Source organism: Haliaeetus albicilla, chromosome 2 (genome assembly GCF_947461875.1).
Source record: "Haliaeetus albicilla chromosome 2, bHalAlb1.1, whole genome shotgun sequence".
Classification (NCBI taxonomy): domain Eukaryota; kingdom Metazoa; phylum Chordata; class Aves; order Accipitriformes; family Accipitridae; genus Haliaeetus; species Haliaeetus albicilla.
In genome coordinates, this window is record NC_091484.1 from 9,677,607 (window position 1) to 9,697,380 (window position 19,774).

At 41.7% G+C, this 19,774-nt stretch overlaps 1 protein-coding gene and 1 long non-coding RNA gene across 3 annotated transcripts in view; one reads left to right on the plus strand and one right to left on the minus strand.

The window, feature by feature from the left end:
- Window positions 1-3,367, minus strand: part of PTPN1 (protein tyrosine phosphatase non-receptor type 1) — a 48,061-nt gene extending 44,694 nt beyond the window's left edge. Inside the window, exon 1 of the mRNA XM_069805398.1 lies at window positions 3,164-3,367. Within this exon, the coding sequence (XP_069661499.1) occupies window positions 3,164-3,331 (168 nt within the window). The 5' untranslated portion in view covers window positions 3,332-3,367. The remainder of the gene's footprint in view (window positions 1-3,163) is intronic.
- Window positions 3,368-3,408: 41 nt separating this feature from the next.
- Window positions 3,409-19,774, plus strand: part of LOC138689672 (uncharacterized) — a 159,651-nt gene continuing 143,285 nt past the window's right edge. Inside the window, exons 1-2 of one of the 2 annotated variants that reach the window (XR_011328575.1) lie at window positions 3,409-3,707; window positions 13,592-13,650. This is a non-coding gene — a long non-coding RNA (uncharacterized lncRNA). Of the gene's footprint in view, window positions 3,708-9,395; window positions 13,419-13,588; window positions 13,651-19,774 lie in introns of those variants that run through there. The other variant, XR_011328573.1, reaches the window with a different exon arrangement.

The window sequence follows — 19,774 nt, forward strand, 5'->3', positions numbered from 1 at the left end:
CTGTATCTTTGTCTCCCCTGCTCTAACAGCAAGCCTAAACTGTGCTTTTCTTAGCTTTGGGCTATTGCTTTTTTGTTGTGACATCTCCAGCGTGAATGCTTTTCATTCCTATTGATACTTCTAATGACATTTATGCAGGGTGAGTATCATTCACTTACCCTTAAGCATTTGTCTTCTGTGGCATACCTTTACCACAGTTATCACATTGCAAAGCTCACATTTAATCTGCTGTCCATTTTCCTTTAACTTACTGTTTTATGGAAGAGGTCTTTAATTTGAATGCACATTTCTTATGCTTAGATCAGGTCTCATTTTATTAGTTATCTTCTAAGTATGTTTCTCTACAATGCAAGCAATAGCCAGAACCAGACCAGCCCTTTTATCTATTGAGTCTCTGAACAACCTTTACAGGATCTCATGGCTCATAGTTCTTGTAGCAATTAAATCTAGATGAAAGTAAGGGACAGTACTGGGTATTTAAAAAAAAACAACAACAAACACACACCAAAACCAACAAAAAATGGAGAACTTCATCAGTATTCATCCCGTTTTGACCAGCTGCAGCAGAGAATAGTTCCACTACACATACAGTGCCCAAGACACGATTGTCACAAAATCACCTACACAAGGTCTTCATTTTGAAATGTTTTTGTCTCCAACCTGTGATTATTTACCCTTAAAAAAAAAAAATCTAAATTTTATTCTTTCACAACTGTACTATTATCATAGCTGAACATAGCTTCCCCTTGTCCAAAAAAAAAGAAGCTTGGACAATTTTAACCCTTAAAAGTCACGTGGCACCCAGACAAGTCTCCTTGTAGCCATCCTTCCGATTAGCTTTACCTCCCTGTAGCGTTCATAATTCCTCCTCCTAGATGCCGTGCAGTTCTGTATCTCTAGATAATAGATTTAGCCAAGAAACAAGAGGAAGTGACTGTTAGTAAATTGCATTATGCTTCACTTGGAATACTGGTGAACATTTTTGGATCTTAGCAGCTACAATCTTAACACCTAGATACCAGAAGCCTGTGGTACAATTAACTTAGGGGAAGACTTTTTTATGCATGAGTAACATACATTATTCGACTTACTCCATTCTTCAGGCAAAGACTGGCATTTGTAGGAAAACTGCATTGTTAATGTGGTAGCCCAGACATCAAAAGCACGGATTACAGTGAAGTACATTGTTCTTCCAGATGTACATGATCTGCCAAGATGTCATTTTCAACAGCTGATATTTAAAAGCAGGAGATGCATACACTTACAAATCAATCTTAAGGAAAAAAAAAAGCAAGCAAAAAACCCACCTCTTGTGCTTGTCAATAGTTGGATGCAAATCAAAGAATCACTTTAGTTTTGTTTTTTTTAGTTGAATTTTAGTACTCAAACAAACCTCATGCTGTGCCACAGTCTGAGCAGGCTACTGAGTCACACCATTCAAAGAAAGCAGGACAAAAATATCACTGAATGCTGATCCCACATTGAAAATATGCTACAGTCCCTCATTCTCCTTACATATTTCAATTCTGTGATTAAATTGTACCCGTAGAAATATACCACCTCCATTACAGAGCTATATTACTCAAAATCATTTCCTGAGCACTAAGCCTCCAACATACCAAATCGTCAAGAACAGTTAAGCAAAAACATAACGTCATATATGCACATGACTTTCAACTGATACAGTTAGCAAGCACTGACACTCTGCAGGAAATTAAATACTCTAACAAAAAATGGACCTTCTGAAAAGCACGCTCAAAATTTCATGCTTGTCCTCTAATTGCCAAACAACTGGAGACGTTCATCCTGCAAGCTACTACTTCTGAAACTTGCCTGTTGAGATTCTGAAACTAGAGTCCATTTATTTCACTTTTATAAAACTCCACTCTTTCTTTTAAATGTCTATTGCCAGAGAAATTCATAGTGAAAGGGCAGCAAAGCCCAACTTCTATGTTGCAAATACGAACTTAAAACTTATTAGTTTATGCAATATACCAGCTTAAACATTCAAATGAATTTTACGGTAATGCTGCCTGATCTGAGTGAACACATCCGCCCAACCATTCAGGTACTTCATCTTCTCTTAAACTTCATTTTTGATAAGTGCGCAAAGAACTTTTTAAAGAGAAAAGCCCTAAATTCTGCTGCTTGTATGCGTGAAGCTGGATCCAGTCTGCAAATATTCTCACAAGCATTCACGTTTGCCACACAGGTTTTTTAAAATGTCACCAAAAAATCTAAACACAGTAAACGAAATCATAAAAACCAGTACCAGATAACTGCACAAGTATTACTAACAAGTTGCTTTCAGGCTCTGTTCTATTATTAAAGTGACTGAAAAGCTAGGTGCTCTATTATTAAAGTGACTGAAAAGCTAGGTGCATGCAGCGCTGCCCACCACTGTTTTTCTGTTTAAAAAAAAAAAAAGACAAACACGATACTTAGATATACTCCCTCAAGGTTAGGAAGGGGTCAGTTTTAAAAAGCTAACTTGAGAATTTCTGTCCACGCTTAGCTCCAAGCGGAACCTGGAGCCAGAACACGAGCGCGGCTGAGGGATCTCCCAGAGGAAACTCCTTGCAGGCTCGCTCCGCAGAGCGGGGCTGCTGCCCGGCTCCTGCCCCGGGCCGACCCCCGGAGGCACGGCAGCGCGGCAGGAGGCCCCCTCCCCTCCCCTCCTTCTCCCCAGCCCGCCACGGAGCGGAGCGGAGCGCAGCGCGCTGCCCCGCGGGGTCCCGGTGCCACAACCGTGCCGCCGCGGGGGGTGGCGGCGGCCGGCACTCCCCGCCAACGCGTAGCCCTGAGGAGAAGGAGGTGAGAGGGGCTTTGCTCCGCGGGGAGCGGCGCTCCCTCAGGGGGACAGAGCCGGGCGAAAGGGGAAGGGAGGGCACGGCGGAGCGGCGGGCCAGCCCGCAGCGTGTTGCGGGAGGGAAGCGGGGAAGGGGGAAGGGAAAGCTCGGACCCAGGGAGAGGGGAGGCGGAGGGCAGCGCTCTCCCCGCAGGGCGCTCGGCAGCTGGGGCGCGCACACACACACACACACACACACGCCGTGGGGGTGGGGGGGCAGAACTAGGCGGCGGCAGAGAGATGGTGAGGGAAGGAGCGCTCCCCGCCTCAGCGCCGGGGCTGGGGGCAGAGCCGGGCCGGGCGGCTGCCCCTCACCTGGTAGATGGCGGCCCAGCTGGCGGCCTGGTCGAGCCGGTGGAACTCCTTCTCGATCTCCATGGTGGGGGCGCCGCGCCAGGCCTGCCCCCCCAGCGCCGCTCCCGCCCGCCGCTCCGGCAGCTCCGGCTCCGGCTGCTCCCGAGGCCGCGGCTGCCTGCTCTGCATGTCACCCCTCCCTTCTCCCCGCCGGAACTACGCAGCCCGCCCCGGCGACGCGACGTCCGGGGCGGCCCGCAGCCGCGGGGGGCCTGCGGGGCGGCGGGAGAGGGGGCGCGCGGCGCCAACGGCCCGTAACGGTGGCGGCGGGCGCGAGCGCCCTGCGGAGGGGCTGTGGGGGCCGCTGCCCGCCCGCGTCAGGCGGCGGAGGCAGCGAACTTCCTCCCCCCCGGGGGGCGCGGGGTGCCGCCGTCCCCTCGGCCCCCTGAGGCGGCGGTCCGGCAGAGCGCTGCTGTCGGCGGCAAACGGGGCGGTCTCGGTGCCTCCTCCCCCTCAGCGCCCGCGCCGCCACCCCCAGCCGTCCCGCCCGGGGCCGCGCTGACAGGTAGGGCGGCCCCCGGCAGGGCTGAGGGGCCTCAGGACGGAGGTGGCAGCGGGGAGTCCCGGCTACGCGCTCGGCGTCGGGATCTGGCTGGGGAAACAGCAGACGGAGCCATTGGTTGTAGCTCTTCGGGCCCCAGGCTGGCGTCTTCTGCTTTCCGAGCAGTGAGGAAGGGCTTGAGTCATGTTTTCAAGCTCTTCGTCTGCCGCAGGAGGGTCAGAAAGGTTTGAACGTTCTCCTGCGGCCGTTTGATTGCAGGCGAAGGGCTGTAAGGAAAACGGCGGTCTGGCAGCAGGTGCCTGATCTGGCGGTGCAGAGGACTTGGACGTATGCGCGTGTGCTCACTTCAGAGGCGGGGAAGACATTCTCTCTCGCCGTAGTCAAAAGGTGGAGAGTTTATTTTTCGTGCTTACACAGCCTGCAGAATGAAAAGTATTTCTGTCAGTTGTCCCGTACCCTTTGATTTAAAGGAATGTGTGATGTGACAAGCTCCGAATGGAGTTTGATCATCCGTCCTCGACTCTGGGCTTCCTACTCCGAAATGGCCATTACTGTCAAGGTGCTGTAGTCCTATCCCAGGAGGTAAACGTCTGTTGTTCTATCCCACCCTTTTCATAAAGCCATTCATTTCCAAATGAAGTCGTAGCCTACAGAACTCAGAGAGCCAATGTCTTTCTTCCTGAGTTTCAAGACCAGATGTTCCAAACATATGGACATAGTTATCCCATGTATAATGCAAGACCATACTTTGTTTCCAAAGCGAGGAATTTCACTCCATGTCAGCCAGCTTCTGTTTGTTAGATTACTATTTCTTAGGCTTTTAGAGCATACTATTACTGAGGGCTGGTGCAGGCTTGGCATACCTGGTATTTCTGCAGCGTGAATGCTGACCCAAAATAAGGCGGTGAGAGTGGATTTGTAAGACTGACATTTTTCATGAGTGAATTTGATTATAAATACCCTAAGTACGGCCTGGATTGAAGGCAGAGTGGTAAAGTTCTCAACAGGCAAGATCTATCAATGTCACTGAAGACAGAAGTATTCCATAGCTTAGCTGCAGCCCTTACACCACTTAGCTGTTGCTGCTAGAGGAGGCTTTTCCATTGCTTTTCCTAATAGTTCTGCTGTGCGGTCTTTGGAAGAGACTGCCTTTCAGTGTTCAGCCCCAGAACGCCACCCTGTTGGAGACTCATTTATTAGGCTACTTAACTGCAAATGGATGCTCTCTGAGAAGAGAGGACTAGTCAGAGATGTGAGCCGAGGGGCCCGGAATTTTGGGGGAGGGTTAACAGTAACGCCCCAGTAAAGGCAAGCTGTGGAAAGCATCTTAATAGGATAAACGACTTAACCTAGGCAAACAATGAAACATTATTCTCTAGTCAGCTGCTGCATGTAGCATAGAGGCATTAGCAGGTGGTATTAAAAAGATTTTTTGCCTTTCTTACTGCATGGGCTTTCTCTTGACCTGATTTTTGGAACTAGGCAGATGCCCTATTAGTCCCGTGAATGAAAGGGTTTCCACCTATTGAGACTTGGTTCTGTATTACTAAAAGCAGCAGATGGGGGACTGCATCTTCTCTCCCAATCTGGCTGCACTGAGGTGGTATCCGAGTCCAGGAGGTGAATTTTTAACCTACTGGACCTGGGGACGTAACAACAAATTTAACAACTTTACTACTTTCCCCTTTCCCTGTTATTCACAAATCATGAACGTATGTGGGGAGTCTTGCTGTGTTTCAGTGATTCCATACTGAGAGATGAGTCTCTATTATGTCACCAAAGAGCAGTTCCTGTGGAGGGCCATTTTGCATGCAGGCGTAAACCTGATCCTACCTAGAAGAGGTCAAAGCTTGTGATGCTACAGCTAAATGCAACAGAATTACTGCAGCATATAAGCATTTTATAAAGAAAGATAGCATACAGTCTTTTATGCTTATGTCACCTGAATGGATGTAATAAATAAAATCAGTACAAGTTCTTCAGTCAATGATTCATCAGCAATATATTCTGCTAAGTGTGTACTGTTGTCACAGAAATAATTGCCTTGAATGACAAAAACCCATATATTGCCCTGAAGAAATTGATATTCAGCTGAAAATTTCACAGAGTAACCCAGAAAATAAGATTATAAAAATTGCCAGCGTGTCTTACATTTCTTCATAAATCTCTGTCTATCACAGTTGCAATATGTGTGACCAGTAACTTTAAAATGTCTCAGTCTGGTTCAGTGAATGATTTTATTAAATAACTGGAAATTTTGGAGGGGATAGATTACGTTACAAATATTTGCTTTTACCTATATATGCCTATATAAAAAAAGTAAGAAACAATTTGCAGTAGTGATACATGTTGTGATTCCTGTTTCAGAAAAGCACAGCTAATTGGTGCATATGCTACTGAATTATTGTGGCTTTATTTTTATGTACAATTTCAGCAATAGTACATGCAAAGACACCCATAGCTAAAAAACTGAGACCATTACAATATGCAGTTAAATACCAGTTTATGTCAAATAATAAGCCTCATCTCTTTGGCACCTTGTGGTGCTACAGCAATGTAAAGAGCACGTAGCCCACTTCATGGAACCATCAAGTGCATTCTGAAGGTGGGAATTCTGGAATTCCTCCTGCTGAGTAGGGAAAAGCACCCCACCTTTTTCTTTGTAACAGTTTTAGGGGTTTGTAGTAATTTTTATTTGTCCTCTAATGTACACTAGGCTGTAGCTACCCACAAAACAATGTGAAACAGCCTGGCCTTGAGTTTAAAAATTAACATTAGCAGAACAATGAAACTAACTCTATTATTTTTAATTCATTTGAAACCCATAAAATGACTTAGTCTAATCATGTTAAAGTCTTTAATTTGCCTTTCTGCTAAAAATATTCAGCATTTTGAGATGACCTAGTTTAAAACAGCCAATGTCATCAGTCTTCATTAAAGTGTCTGCAAAAGGATACATGTTGTTACCTCACTGATTTTCGAATGCAACTCTATAGTTATATTCAGCCCTTTCTAGCAGGCTGCATCTTCAGTGTACTACTAGGAAGCTTGTCATTCACATTCAACACGCTTAATGCTATTGCATTGTACATATTTGTATCTCTATTTAGCAGAAATATAATCTCGTGTGAGACAGAGCTCAGACTTGGATCCTCTAGCATGTCCTTTTGGTGGTACATCTTAGCCATTCCTTGTTCTGATTTTCTTTTTTGGTGTAGTTAAGCATTTAGGATTGTTACTGTGGAAGGTTCGATTCTGTCTTGATTTTCCTCTCACTAATACTACAACATCACACAAGGCTCTAACGATTCAGATGTTGTACCTTGGTTACTTTAAAGTACCTGTAAGTTCATGAGCAAAATCCAGTGCAATTGGACATTGTCATATGGTGTAAATAGACTGTTTTGCTTCCAATTTTATTCTCATGTTATGTTGTGGTTTAAGCCCAGCCAGCAACTAAGCACCATGCAGCCGCTCACTCACTTCCCCCCCCACCCAGTGGTATGGGGGATAGAATTGGGAAAAAAAAGTAAAACTCATGGGTTGAGATAAGAACAATTTAATAGGACAGAAAGGAAGAAACTAATAATGATAATAATATAAAGACAATAATAATAATAATAATAATAATAAAAGAATTGGAATATACAAAACAAGTGATGCACAAGGCAATTGCTTACAACTCGCCAACTGATGCCCAGCTAGTTCCCCAGCAGCAATCCACCCCCAGGCCAACTCCCCCCAGTTTATATGCTGGGCATGACATCACATGGTATGGAGTATTCCTTTGGCCAGTTTGGGTCAGCTGCCCTGGCTGTGTCCTTTCCCAACTTCTTGCGCCCCTCCAGCGTTCTTGCTGGCTGGGCATGAGAAGCTGAAAAATCCTTGACTTAGTCTAAACACTACTTAGCAAAAACTGAAAACATCAATGTGTTATCAACATTATTCTCATACTAAATCCAAAACATAGCACTATACCAGCTACTAGGAAGAAAATTAACTCTTATCTCTGCTGAAACCAGGACATGTTAGCATCAGTTTTAATGATAAAATTATTCTTGATTTATATTACTGCATGCAAAATCAGGATCAAGCCTGGTATATTCTAACTTGGTATGATTTCTGTGGTAAAAATGTGCATTAGCTTGTAATTTTTTAATACTAAGGTTACATACACCAAGTAATACTCAGGCTCACCTAACTTTAAAGCTTCCTGAAGAGGTAAGTGGTTAAGAGTGGAACTTACAAAAGATAGCGTGCTTAGTGGAGACTCGGGATGAGAGAATACAATAGGAAGTAGCAGAAATAGGAAACTATTAAATATTTTAGTTCATATACTTCTGAGAGGCTTAGGCATCTAAGTCAAGGGTTCAGCAAAGTATTTATCTCCAAACTCACAGATCTGGGCCACCTTTGAGAGCGAGATGCACAAGTCAGATCACTTTTTTTAGCAGAAAGAGAGAAAATGTTGTAATAAGCATGGGTTAAGGACAAAATTACTGTAGCCCAAGTCTTAGGCAACTCATCAGAAAGGACAGTCAGGTTCTAGTCCTGCTGGTGGTGAATGTCTGTGCAAAACAGTTTCACAAACGTAAAGGAAGCTAAAAGTTCTCCAGACTCCATGACCTCATGGTTAGGGCACTGCTGAGATGTGAAAGATGTGTTTCCCTCAGGCAGAGGCAAGAGTTGAACGCAGGTCTGCCACATCCTGGTGTAGTAAGAGATCTAACCACTGAGGTATTAGTTGAAAGGTGATTCCCATCCACAGCTCCTTTCTTTGTTTTCAGAATGTGGTCTGCTGGTGCTTTCACTATGTCTTCAGGACCAGGTTTCTTAAGGAATGTAAGTGTGGAGAAACCTATTTGTGAGCTGGGGGCTTCAACTGAAGAGAAAAGCTGATTTAGGCAATTGTGTCAAAACTGAGGGAATTTTGTGCATGCTAAGAGGTCAGGCAGAGAGTTTCAAACTCAAAGTTTTAGGCTGGTGACCTAAAAGACCTTGTAATCTAGCAAAGGATTCATATTATACTAGGCACTGCACAGGGACACTGTAATAGGATGCTGGTGTCAGAAAACATTCACAGTTGTCAGAGAAGATGCAATGAAATGACTTGGCTGTTGTGACTCAAACAGTGGTAGAATCAGAGTGCTGAGCTTCAGTCTGGCTTGTAACCCTGTATCCCCTCTATCCTTCTCAAATCAAAGGAATAATTTTCTTGTATCTGGCTTTCCTGATGCCTGTCTCTTTATGCCGAGGTAAAAGAATAAGCATTTGCTGGGAAGAGGATGCTGACATAAACTCTTACCAAAATGTTACCACAGAGAGGGCCAATAGAAAAGTTGAATTCATCAATGAATCTCAGTTTAAAAAAAAAAAAAAAGCTCAAAAGTGTTGAGTTGGTGCTAAATTCCTAGAAAGATATACAGGTGGGGAGAGGGGTGGTATTTCTTCTGGAATTCCTGCTGGTTTCCTTATCATGTAGTACTAAACAAGTACCCAGCAAGAAAAGGATGGAGGATCCTAAAATTATCTGGCTTAATGGACAGTAAAGCTCTCCGTCATGTGGAAGTCATATGGGAACTAATTAGAATTCTGCTCTTTCTGAAGGACCAGGAAGCAGGATGAGTATCTGTTTCTGCAGTGGCTAATTTCTTTTGTATTTAGAAGCAAAGATTCTTCAAGTTATTTCCTAACAGCTCCTTCAGATCAAGGGATGAAAATGTGAGTGTAAAAGGTTTTAATGGATATATGTCTAGCAAGAGATCTAGTTGTATGTAGCCACCTTGGATCTGCAGTGCTCCAGAAAAATGGTTCCTGATCTTGCCTTGTTCTTTCTGTGTTTATTCATAGTTGGAGAAAGGGGCATTAAAATATTCACACACAAGTGCGTTAAACTATAGGGAAGAAAGACTTCTTTATTACGGCTCAATATTGAATCTGTTGGGGAGAATGCTTGACATCTTTTTAATGAGGACAGCTTCTTTCTGAAATGTGTTAGCAGAGGTGGCATCACTTCACTGCAGTGTAATCCCTCCTGTGAGTACTGATCTATGTGAAGTAAGTTGTCCACTTGACCTTGTCTCCTAATGAGAACAGATGATACTCTAGAAGCTGGACTTTGTGCAAAAGAGGAGATAAACTGAGGATAGTGGGAGTGCAGCAGCGTAAGAAACCAAACCACAGTTTGTAAGTGTGCAACAGAAAATTTCATCTGATATGCAGCTATCAAAAATCCATGCTCCAAAGCACTTCAGAGTTGAGATTATGAGAGATGGCCTTAAACCCTAAACGCTACAGAATCACTGAAGTTCCGCTGCAATGAAGCATCTTAGGCAACGGATGCAGTGCAATGCAAAACAAAGTCCTTAGTGGAAGGAGAAGAGTGCAGCTATGGAGAAGAATGGCGCTTCAGATACCCAGTCCTACAGAGAGAATCAGCATCTTCACGGATGGCTGGGGAAGGGGGCCAACACCAAAGTGGGAAACCAGGGTTTGCTAGACCCTTCATTGCCTAATTAGCTAGAGAGCAGTAGCAGCCATCAGGGGCTGGTTTTACTTTAGCTGGTGTGTAAAGGTGGCCTCATGGGGAGCTTTACAGGAACTGGACGGTTTTACATGATGGTTGGGAGCAACCTCACATAGGAACTCAGCTGGATGAAGAATAAGATAAGCTGCAGAGTGGAAAATGAGGACAGGTCATAGCGATGAAAAGGAGAAGCAAACAGAAAAAAAAATATTGCTGATGGTACATTAAACTGGATTTAAAAGCAACGCCGATTTTCTGAGGAGCGAGTCACGTCCTCACCGTGGGGGTCAGGGAAGTGACGTCACAGTTGCGTTGCCGTTTTGGATGGCGCCATCTACCGGCTGAAGTGCCTGAACGGCACGTCCTGCACCCGGGTTTCCAGAGCTGAGGAAGATCACTGTGTTTGTACCTGGTATGCCGCATTTTTGTGCTCAATTTGTCAGCAAGGGTGCCTGCACATTGTAACTGTGGATCTGCCTCATCCTGAGTTTCCGAGGGCTGACTTCAACACGTTCACACATGGACATGGAGCTCGGTAGCCGCTTGCCTCAGCCCGACTCACTGCATGACTCTGGCCTCTTCTCAAACCTTAGTCATGTAACTGGGCCCCCAAATGGTCTCTAATAAAGAGGCTATTGAGAGAGAAAATTACCTGTAGCAAGAAATGTATGCACCGTTAAAAGTGACCGCTTGGTGTCACTCTTTCCCATAGTTCATACTGTATGAAGTGAAGGAAATATTTAGATTCTTTACTCTGTCAGTGTCTCCTTTTGGAAGCACTACTGGAGACAATTGGGTAGGAGCAGAGCTGCTCATGTAATGAAACAAATGTCTTCCTCTTTGAAATGAACTGTTTTCTGTAATGATAATTATATCAATATCCTGTATCACTCATTGCAATGCCTCTGATTCTCCAAGGACAAGGCTGAAATTTAGAATCTGAGTAGATGTGGCACCTAAACTGTGGGCAGACATACTTGCGGAAGGCTGCAGCACTGCTGCATGTCATAACAACTCTTTTCTTGGCTCCAAAACAAGTACTAGAGCAATTGCTGTCTTCTGTAGGGAAACTATGACCATCATTTTTCATTTTATGAAAAATATAAAATTTAGCACAAAATTATTGTTGCAGCAATGCTATAGGGTCTCATGCATGGATGGTCTCATGTATAGACTGTCCGTTTCTAAATTAGGCTCTTCATGAAAGCAGGATGAAAAGACCATCCTTGACCCATTTAATCAAGTAATAATTAAAGTTCTGTTTTATTTTCCTTTAGTATAGGGTCTTAAAACTGTTAGTGTGTTTTTGCAAACTTTGCTATAAGTGTTGATGGAAGGTTATTAAGAGTTGAGTCATTTAACTTTTTACACTGTTCCTTTCTATTCCTCATTGTGGAGATGCACTTTTCCACTGGCAAAATATTTCAGTCTAAAATTGACCTGTGCATAGCTTGGCTTGTTTTGAAAGGTTTTTTTTCAGTGACTTCTGAACTGTTTGCTTCTTGATAGGAAGCAGTACAAATTAAAAAAACCCACAACCTTATAACAAAATCTAGTGATGATTGGGATAGGATAGAATAGAATAGGTAATAGGAAAGTCTGGATTGGAATTTTTATGAGAAGGTCTGTTTTCGTGACATTTCCAGTCCTCGCTTGCAAGGTAAAGAGAGTAAATTAATATCTGGATTTATAATTTCAGCTGAAGCCAAAGGGGAAATACCTGTTTACCCTAATGCTGAATTGGACTCGACAGGCTCCATGCTTTTGGATGCCTGTCCCAGTAGAATCTAAGGTCTTAAATATATTCCAGTCAAGCATATGGGCTGAAAAGGGCCACTTGGATCATAGAGACCTGTGCCTACAAGTGTGTGCAAGCATTTAATATATATTTCATCCTCAGATTGCACTCCACACAGATCCAGAGCAGCAAAACATTTCCTAACAGCCTATATGAAATTTTGGGATCTACCTTACAAAATACTAAAAGTTGCAAAATCTGTAAAGTATTGCAGGAAAAAACCCAAGAGATTAAAAGCATTACTAGTGACTTAGGTCCTTATAATAATGGAGTGTTAGGTAACCGAAAATGTTTTGTGATCTCAGGACACAACCCTTCTTGCACTTCAGAGAGGAAGGCAGTCCCTCCCCAAAATAATTTCAACTTGTGTAACTTGAGGCACATTGCTTTTTCATCCCAATATACTCTGATTCAGAGTTTTTAATTGATAAATTGTCCATTAGAACCTGGCACTTGAAAAGAAAAAAAAGAATCCAAAAGAAAGGGTTGGATCTTGTTCCTTATTCCACTTCATAAAAAGGAAGGTGCTTTTCCAAACTCAAACACACATTTCATATTCTCTCTTCATTCTCCATAGTTCAAAGCAACTTGATGAAGAAAGTTGCAAATACACAGAATCTGTTACATGGAGTGGCAAGATATGTGAGTCTTCATGACATAGTTGCTATGTTAGCTGTCAGGCTTATTCTTTAGCTATGAGGAAACAGAAGTCTTCCTCTGGGATTGGACAACCAGAATGCTGTTAGCATACCAAAAAGTCTGCTTACTGCCTCTGTTAAAAAAGAGTAAGAATAACTTTTTTTTGCAAAGTACATCAGTTTACACTAAGCTAGCCTTAAGGAAATAATCTGCTGGAATTCTGTATGAAAAGGAAAGAAGGGATATCTACCTGTTGTCTGTACATTGAAGTTTCAGTCATCAGTGATGGTGTGACAAAACATGCTTATGGGGGAAGTGTACAATGTATGTGTGTGCATGCGCACCTTTTGCTGCTTCTAATATTTTTCAGCCTTCATGGTTTTTGCAGAATGTGTTTAAGGTTAATGTCATGCTGTTGCAGAAGCAGCTAGAGGTAGAAATTTTTAAGTCATAGCGGCTAAAGACCATCTTACCATGGGAGGGCACTATAGTCCTTACTGCTCGTAGTAATCACAGCCCTGAATAATTTTACTCATAAGAATTTTAGGTCAAGCAGCAACTAACAGGAAAAAATACTGGAAAGACTTTTTTATGGCTAACGTGATGTTAATAAAATAAAATTACACTTGCAGAGCTGGCTTTAGTTCCGCAGCATTAGATTTTAAGAAGTCTATGTTGAAATCTTGCCAAGCTGCTTAATTTTCTAAATAAAGATTTCAAAATGCAGTTGATTCTGTCATATGGGACTCAGGTACTGCGTGCTCTCTACTGTTCTAAAAGATGTTATGGGTATGTTTTGTGATTATAGGGTATTTTACCCCAAGGCTTTTACTCACTGTTTTATGCTTTAATGCAATGTTTTATATTAATGAGAGAATGTTTTCAGCAACCCTTTCTTTAAATAATCCTTTTTCCTTACAGCAGATATGGCATATCTGAGTTTGGAATCGCCTTCACCTGTGTATCCTAGGGCTGCAGAATGGGTGAGTGCTTAAGTCTGCAGATCTGTAGTCTTGCAAGCATAAATATTTTTCAGCTCAAGCTGAAGACACAGGTGTTCAAGGGAATGTCTGCAGTTCATTCAAAGTTGTGGCTTCTGTTTTTACATAGGCAAGGAAGCATTAGCTTAAATTTGAGGTATTGATACACTGTTAGTTTACTATTGAGACAGTTATGTCATTGGTATCACTATGATCATAGCATGGCATTCAGTGCAAGCAAGCCAGTTGCAAATTTACCTGGGTTTCCTGCAGGGTTTTGCAGTCTGTTCTGAGTTCCTTGCTGCCAATACACTTAGTCTGAAGCTAAGTGAATTATATACATGCACTGCTGACTAAACTGAGGCTGTGTATCCAAAGGCAAAGTGTTTGGCAGCAATATTGACCTAGCCTCACCTCCTTTGCCACCTGCTGCTGGTTTCTGTGGTATACCACCCCTTCAGTTGTGCCAGCCCAACTATTTATGCAGCTGCATTTGGAAATGGAGCTGGGAACATATCTACTTTAAAAAAAAAACAAACCAACTATATTTTCTTCTGGGTTAGTTTAGGCAAGATCAGGTCTCCAGTATAGTGAACCACATGGCTACATAAACAATTTTTCTAGAACAACAGAATACATTGAGAAAGATTACAGAAGACAAATATCAATACTATAAGCCAGTATTGCTGCTAAAGACTTCATTTTGAGACACCACAACTAAATCTGTGTTTTCAGTGATTCACAGTAAACTGTGTTTTAAATTAAGATAAGGTCATATTTTAAATTATTCTGTTTGGAGCTACTTCCATATGCCATCTCCTGGTGGCACACAGACTTTGTATGGGCCCTGACAAGCACAGATAAACACTTCTGAGCACAGCTCAATGTTGAGCTTAATATTTATGACAAAAAAACCCAACCCATAAGTAAGATCACTGTAGTGACAGAAAATGCCTTATGTGGAAAAAGTGCCCTGAAATTCTTTTTACCTAGGAGTAGAATGAGAGCCTTCTAGTTTCAGGTAAGCCTCTAAGTGGAAAAAATAGTGATAGGAAAATAAGAGTATTTCCATTTTAACCAGTATTTCATTTAAATGAGTGTGATTATTTTCATATTGTCCTCTAAAGACCAGTTATTTCTGGAGGAATATCTTACTACTTTTGTAGTGTATAAGTTTTATCGCTCTTAATTTATTTCCCATAAAGGAAGAGTTGCTCAGATCAACTCCTTTTCACCTAGTCCAAGAAAGGCTCCATAAAACTGCTTGAGAAACTAACACCCCATTTGGGATGACAGTAGGTAGAGTTACACATTGTATTTCCCCAGCACTGTATATGAACAAGTATCTTTCAGCTGAAACATTTTTTCCAAGTCAGATATAATAAAAATTTCAAATCTGGCCTATTTTGATAAGCAGACAAGCCGGAAAAATACTGCTGCAGAGGAAAGAAACCTCAGTGTATGGTTGGCCTTGGTGACTACCTGCCAGGAGAAAAGGGACCTATGAAACTTTCTTCTAACGTATTATCTGAATCTTATCTGCTCAAACACTTCAGAGTTCAGGAAGAGCAGCCAAAGTCAATTTTTGCTTAAAGTGTTTGAAACCAAAAATAAACAGAAGGGAAAAGTTGTGCGTGTGCAGGAGGAGGTGTTGGGGTGGAGAACGCACAGGGTGGTGGGATTGGGGAGGGAATGTTTTAACCTACATTGACTCTTCTGAAATCCTCTTGAAAGTATACACTGTTTTCTCAAATAACAATGAAATTGCACAATACATAATTGTGGTGGTGGAGAGCTGCTGGCATGTATCCAGGGGCCAGTATTCTATCTGACCTCAACAGGTAGATGAAACAATAGTTATTATGAATTAGAGAACAGCTTTATCATTACTGTGTGCTAGTAATCTAATTCTACAAAGCCTGAAAAATGCCTTCTGAAATGTATAAAACAGAAACTGAATTTTCAGATCTTTGTTAATATTTTAAAATACTATCCAACCCCCCCCCCAAAACCTTTGCTGACTGTGCAATACTCTAAAGTGCCTGAAATCCTGTGAACCTCACAGTGCACCATTCAACAAGGCTAAGTGTCAGGTCCTGCACCCAGGTCACAGCAACCCCATGCAATGCTACAGGCTTGGGGAAGAGTGGCTGGAAAGCTACCCGGTGGAAAAGGAGCTGGGGGTGTTGGTCAACAGCTGGCTAAATATGAGGCGGCAGTGTGCCCAGGTGGCCAAGAAGGCCAATAGCATCCTGGCTTGTATCAGAAATAGTGTGGCCAGCAGGACTAGGGAAATGATCATGCCCCTATACCCAGCACTGGTGAGGCCGCACCTCCAATACTATGTTCAGTTTTGGGTCCCTCACTACAAGGAAGACATTGAGTGCTGGAGCATGTCCAAAGAAGAGCAACGAAGCTGGTGAAGGGCCTGGAGCACAAGTCTTATGAGGAGCAGCTGAGGGAACTGAGGTTGTTTAGCCTGGAGAAAAGGAGGCTCAGGGAGACCTTACCACTCTCTACAACCACCTGAAAGGAGGCTGTAGCAAGGTGGGGGTCGGTCTCTTCCCAAGTAACAAGTGATAGGACAAGAGGAAATGGCCTCAAGTTGCACCAGGGGGGGTTTAGATTGGATATTAGGAAAAAACTCTTCAGCAAAAGGGTTGTCAAGCATTGGAACAGGCTGCTCAGGGAAGTGGTGGAGTCACCATCCCTGGAGCTATTTAAAGGACGTGTAGATGTGATGCTTAGGGACATGGTTTAGTGGTGGACTTGATAGTGCTAGGTTAACGGTTGGACTTGATCTTAAAGGTCTTTTCCAACCTAAATGATTCTATGATTCTATATAAGAGAGAGAAATTGAAGCACTATTGCAAAATTAAAACATTGCTATATGTTCTGCCTATGGTCTGTCTAGAAGCAAACAGGTTTGCATCTGTTCTTATTTAGGAGTGTCAATAATCCATATGTCTTTTATTTGTAGAATTATGACAGTGCCTTGCCCACAGTCTTCTTCTTCACGTATCCTATGAAAACTAGGGTTGGGGCAAAACTTTCAGCTTATGAATTTTTCTATATATTCTATACAAACTGACTAGTCACAATTTGGCTTTATATTTCATGAAAGAGGAATAGAATTAAGGCTTGGTTGGAACAGATCTTGAGAGGTAAAATTAGGTTTAGCTACAGGGATGTTTTTGCCAAATATTTGTCTATGAGATTCTGAAGCTGAGCTCTACAGAATATACTGGGAGTGGAGGGGAGGAGAATATATTGACAGAGTTGCTGGGAACAGAGTGCAAGATGCATCAGGGAGTTAAAGGTAGGGCTAAGCAATGAATTTCCACTCTTTTGCCTCTCATTACCTTCTCCCAGACACATCTTCCATTCTCAGCTCAGCACCTTACAGCATTCATCTTCCATTATAATATCTATGGGGTTATCTCTTTCTCCCCATTAATGTGAGCACCACTGAGAAACCAGTTGGGGAGAAGAATATTAAAGGCACAAAATGGGTTGGAGCAGGGAGTGAAGCATTCAGGTGAACCTAAATAGACCTAAATGGATGAAGATTTCTCTAATATTCTCAGACATTCTATTCCAGTGCTTCAGTAGCTTCATTATTAGATATTTTCTCCTAGTGACAAACCTATGTCTTTATTTCTAGTTCTGCTTGTAGCTCTGTCCTTGCAGAAGACATCTTCAAATGGGTTTTCTTCCAATGCTAAAATGAGTGGAAGTATTAGCCTGTATATCTTGAGGGATTATGTATTTTTATATACCAGTAATGCTAAGTGATATTCCAAAATTGTTTTCATATGCTATTTTTACATTTTAAACATTTTGGAGCAGATACTTTGGGCATCCAAATGCATATGTAAAATGTCCACGAGGCTGGTTTGCAAACACATTAGGAAGCTGAATTTTACGGTATTATCTGCCATGTGCACATATGGACATTAGTAAGTACCTGCAGTAGATGTGGAATGTGAGCACAGTTGTGCCAGCTGTATGTATCGTCAGAATAATGAAGGAACAGTTTTATATGCATTTTGAGCTTGCATTTGTGTGTTTAGCTTCTTTAAAAATCAATTACTTTCTCTGTTTGTGGCATCAGGCAGCAAGCATACAACATATGAATCATTTCTGAGTGCTCTTGCTAAAGGATTAAATCACAAGCTTTCCTTATTTATAAAGAAAGCCCTTCCAGCAGGGATGAATCTCTCTTTTGTAACTGATAAAATAGGAGGAAATTTAACCAAACCAATTTATTCTTGTTCCTATTGAAAATATTGTCTGTGAAAACATACAAGCACTTACAAATGTCAACATTTCACTCCTATCTGCATGTAGATCAATATGAATGGGTCACAGTAACCTCTCAGAGAGCAGGTCTGCGTGACAACCGAAACCAGTATCTATCTAAGGTTCTTAAAAAAAACATAAACCACCTTTACCCATGGACTGTCTGCTCCCAACAGGATAATTTATATCAGACAGGTCTGATTGATCTTGTATTAAGATGGCTTCTTTTAACTTTGCATTGTAGCAGCAGTAAAACTTTCATCAATATAGACAGGCATGTTTAATCTAGAAGCATATATTCTGCATTGCTCGTTGTTTCACTTTCCCTCTTTGTCAAATGACTATCTTACTATGATACTTTTAAACATTTTTAACAGGCACAAATGTAGGAAATATTCTCAAATTGCATGTGTAATTATCACCACTGAATGCAGTAAGTTGTGCACATCTCTAGCTTGGGATAACATTTTCAAAAGCTTAAAAAAGAGGTTTAAAAAACATATCTGTACTGGGTGCTGATATGAATGGTAGAGATGCCAGACTGACATAGGAACATGGTGCAGCACACTTCTGCAGATGTATTATTTGGCAGCTTTAAATAATATAACTTGGGTATAGCAAAACTCGAATAAGCCCTGTCTTCCTGCCGCATTTCTGATTGCATCACATCTCTGCCATGATTCAGCAATACTGTTTCTGGTTAGGGTGCTAGTGCTCCGCCACAAGTGCATAGTCTTAGAAGTGTATGTACCCTTTGTGTGACATGAACATACCAGAAATTTGTTTGGAAATTAAAGATTCAGGCTGCTAAGTATTAATGCTTTTGAAAATCTTGCAGATCTTGTGTGGTGTACTGGAAGTCTGAATCCAGCTGGGAAATAAATGGTAAAACAAGTAAAAACACCTTAAAATATTGTCCAATCTTGATGTCTTGGAAAGAGTCCTTCTTACCTAGATGCACAGTCCATTAATATTGATCAGATTCCATGTACCCTGTGATTTGTGTTTAGCACCTTTGTAGTTTAATCAGGAGCCAGGAAAAGCTTGATGTACTGAAGATAGCTTTCATTTTAAAATCTGAAATTAAATAGCAAAATCAGAAGAAATATGAATACTTGGGATTTAAATTTAGCTCCTATTCTTTGGCATGTTAATTGAAAACTTAAATATGAAGAAGTCAAATATGAAGTACATTGCCAAGACTTGGGTTTTCTGGTTTTGTTTCCTTCTGAAAGCTTTTTGTTTGCTACTAATTTCAATTTCATATGCAAGACCAGATTCAGCAAAATATTTGACTGTATGATATATACTCAGACTTAATAATGTGTCTAGCAGGTTTGCAAAATTAGTCAAAATTCTGCAAATTAATTTGTCTATTTAAATATTTAAAATGTAATACAAAATACACACCCTAATTTTTTCCTCATCTGCCATGTTCTTCTATTACTTATTAAGATACTGTACAGTACTGTTAAACATCAGAGCTAAATATAGTATTCAATAAACAAGAAACAAGATGGAAAGATTTATCTGTTCTCCTCCACCCAAAGGATCAAGCAGTTAAAATTATAATCAGATTCCTCTGAGTCTGATCTTTTACTGATGATGAACACTAGCTCAGTAAAACACAGAAGTACACGGGACAAAAATCTGGGACAGATATAAATCTGAATAGTTGTAAACAGTTCTTGTAAGTATTTCTTATCCAACAAACCTCAAATTCCTAAAGGATTGATAATGAATATTTTTCACAGCTCTCTGTAGCATCTCTTTTTAGTTCAGGTGCTGTAAAGGCACAAAATACATCACAGTTAAGATGTAGCAA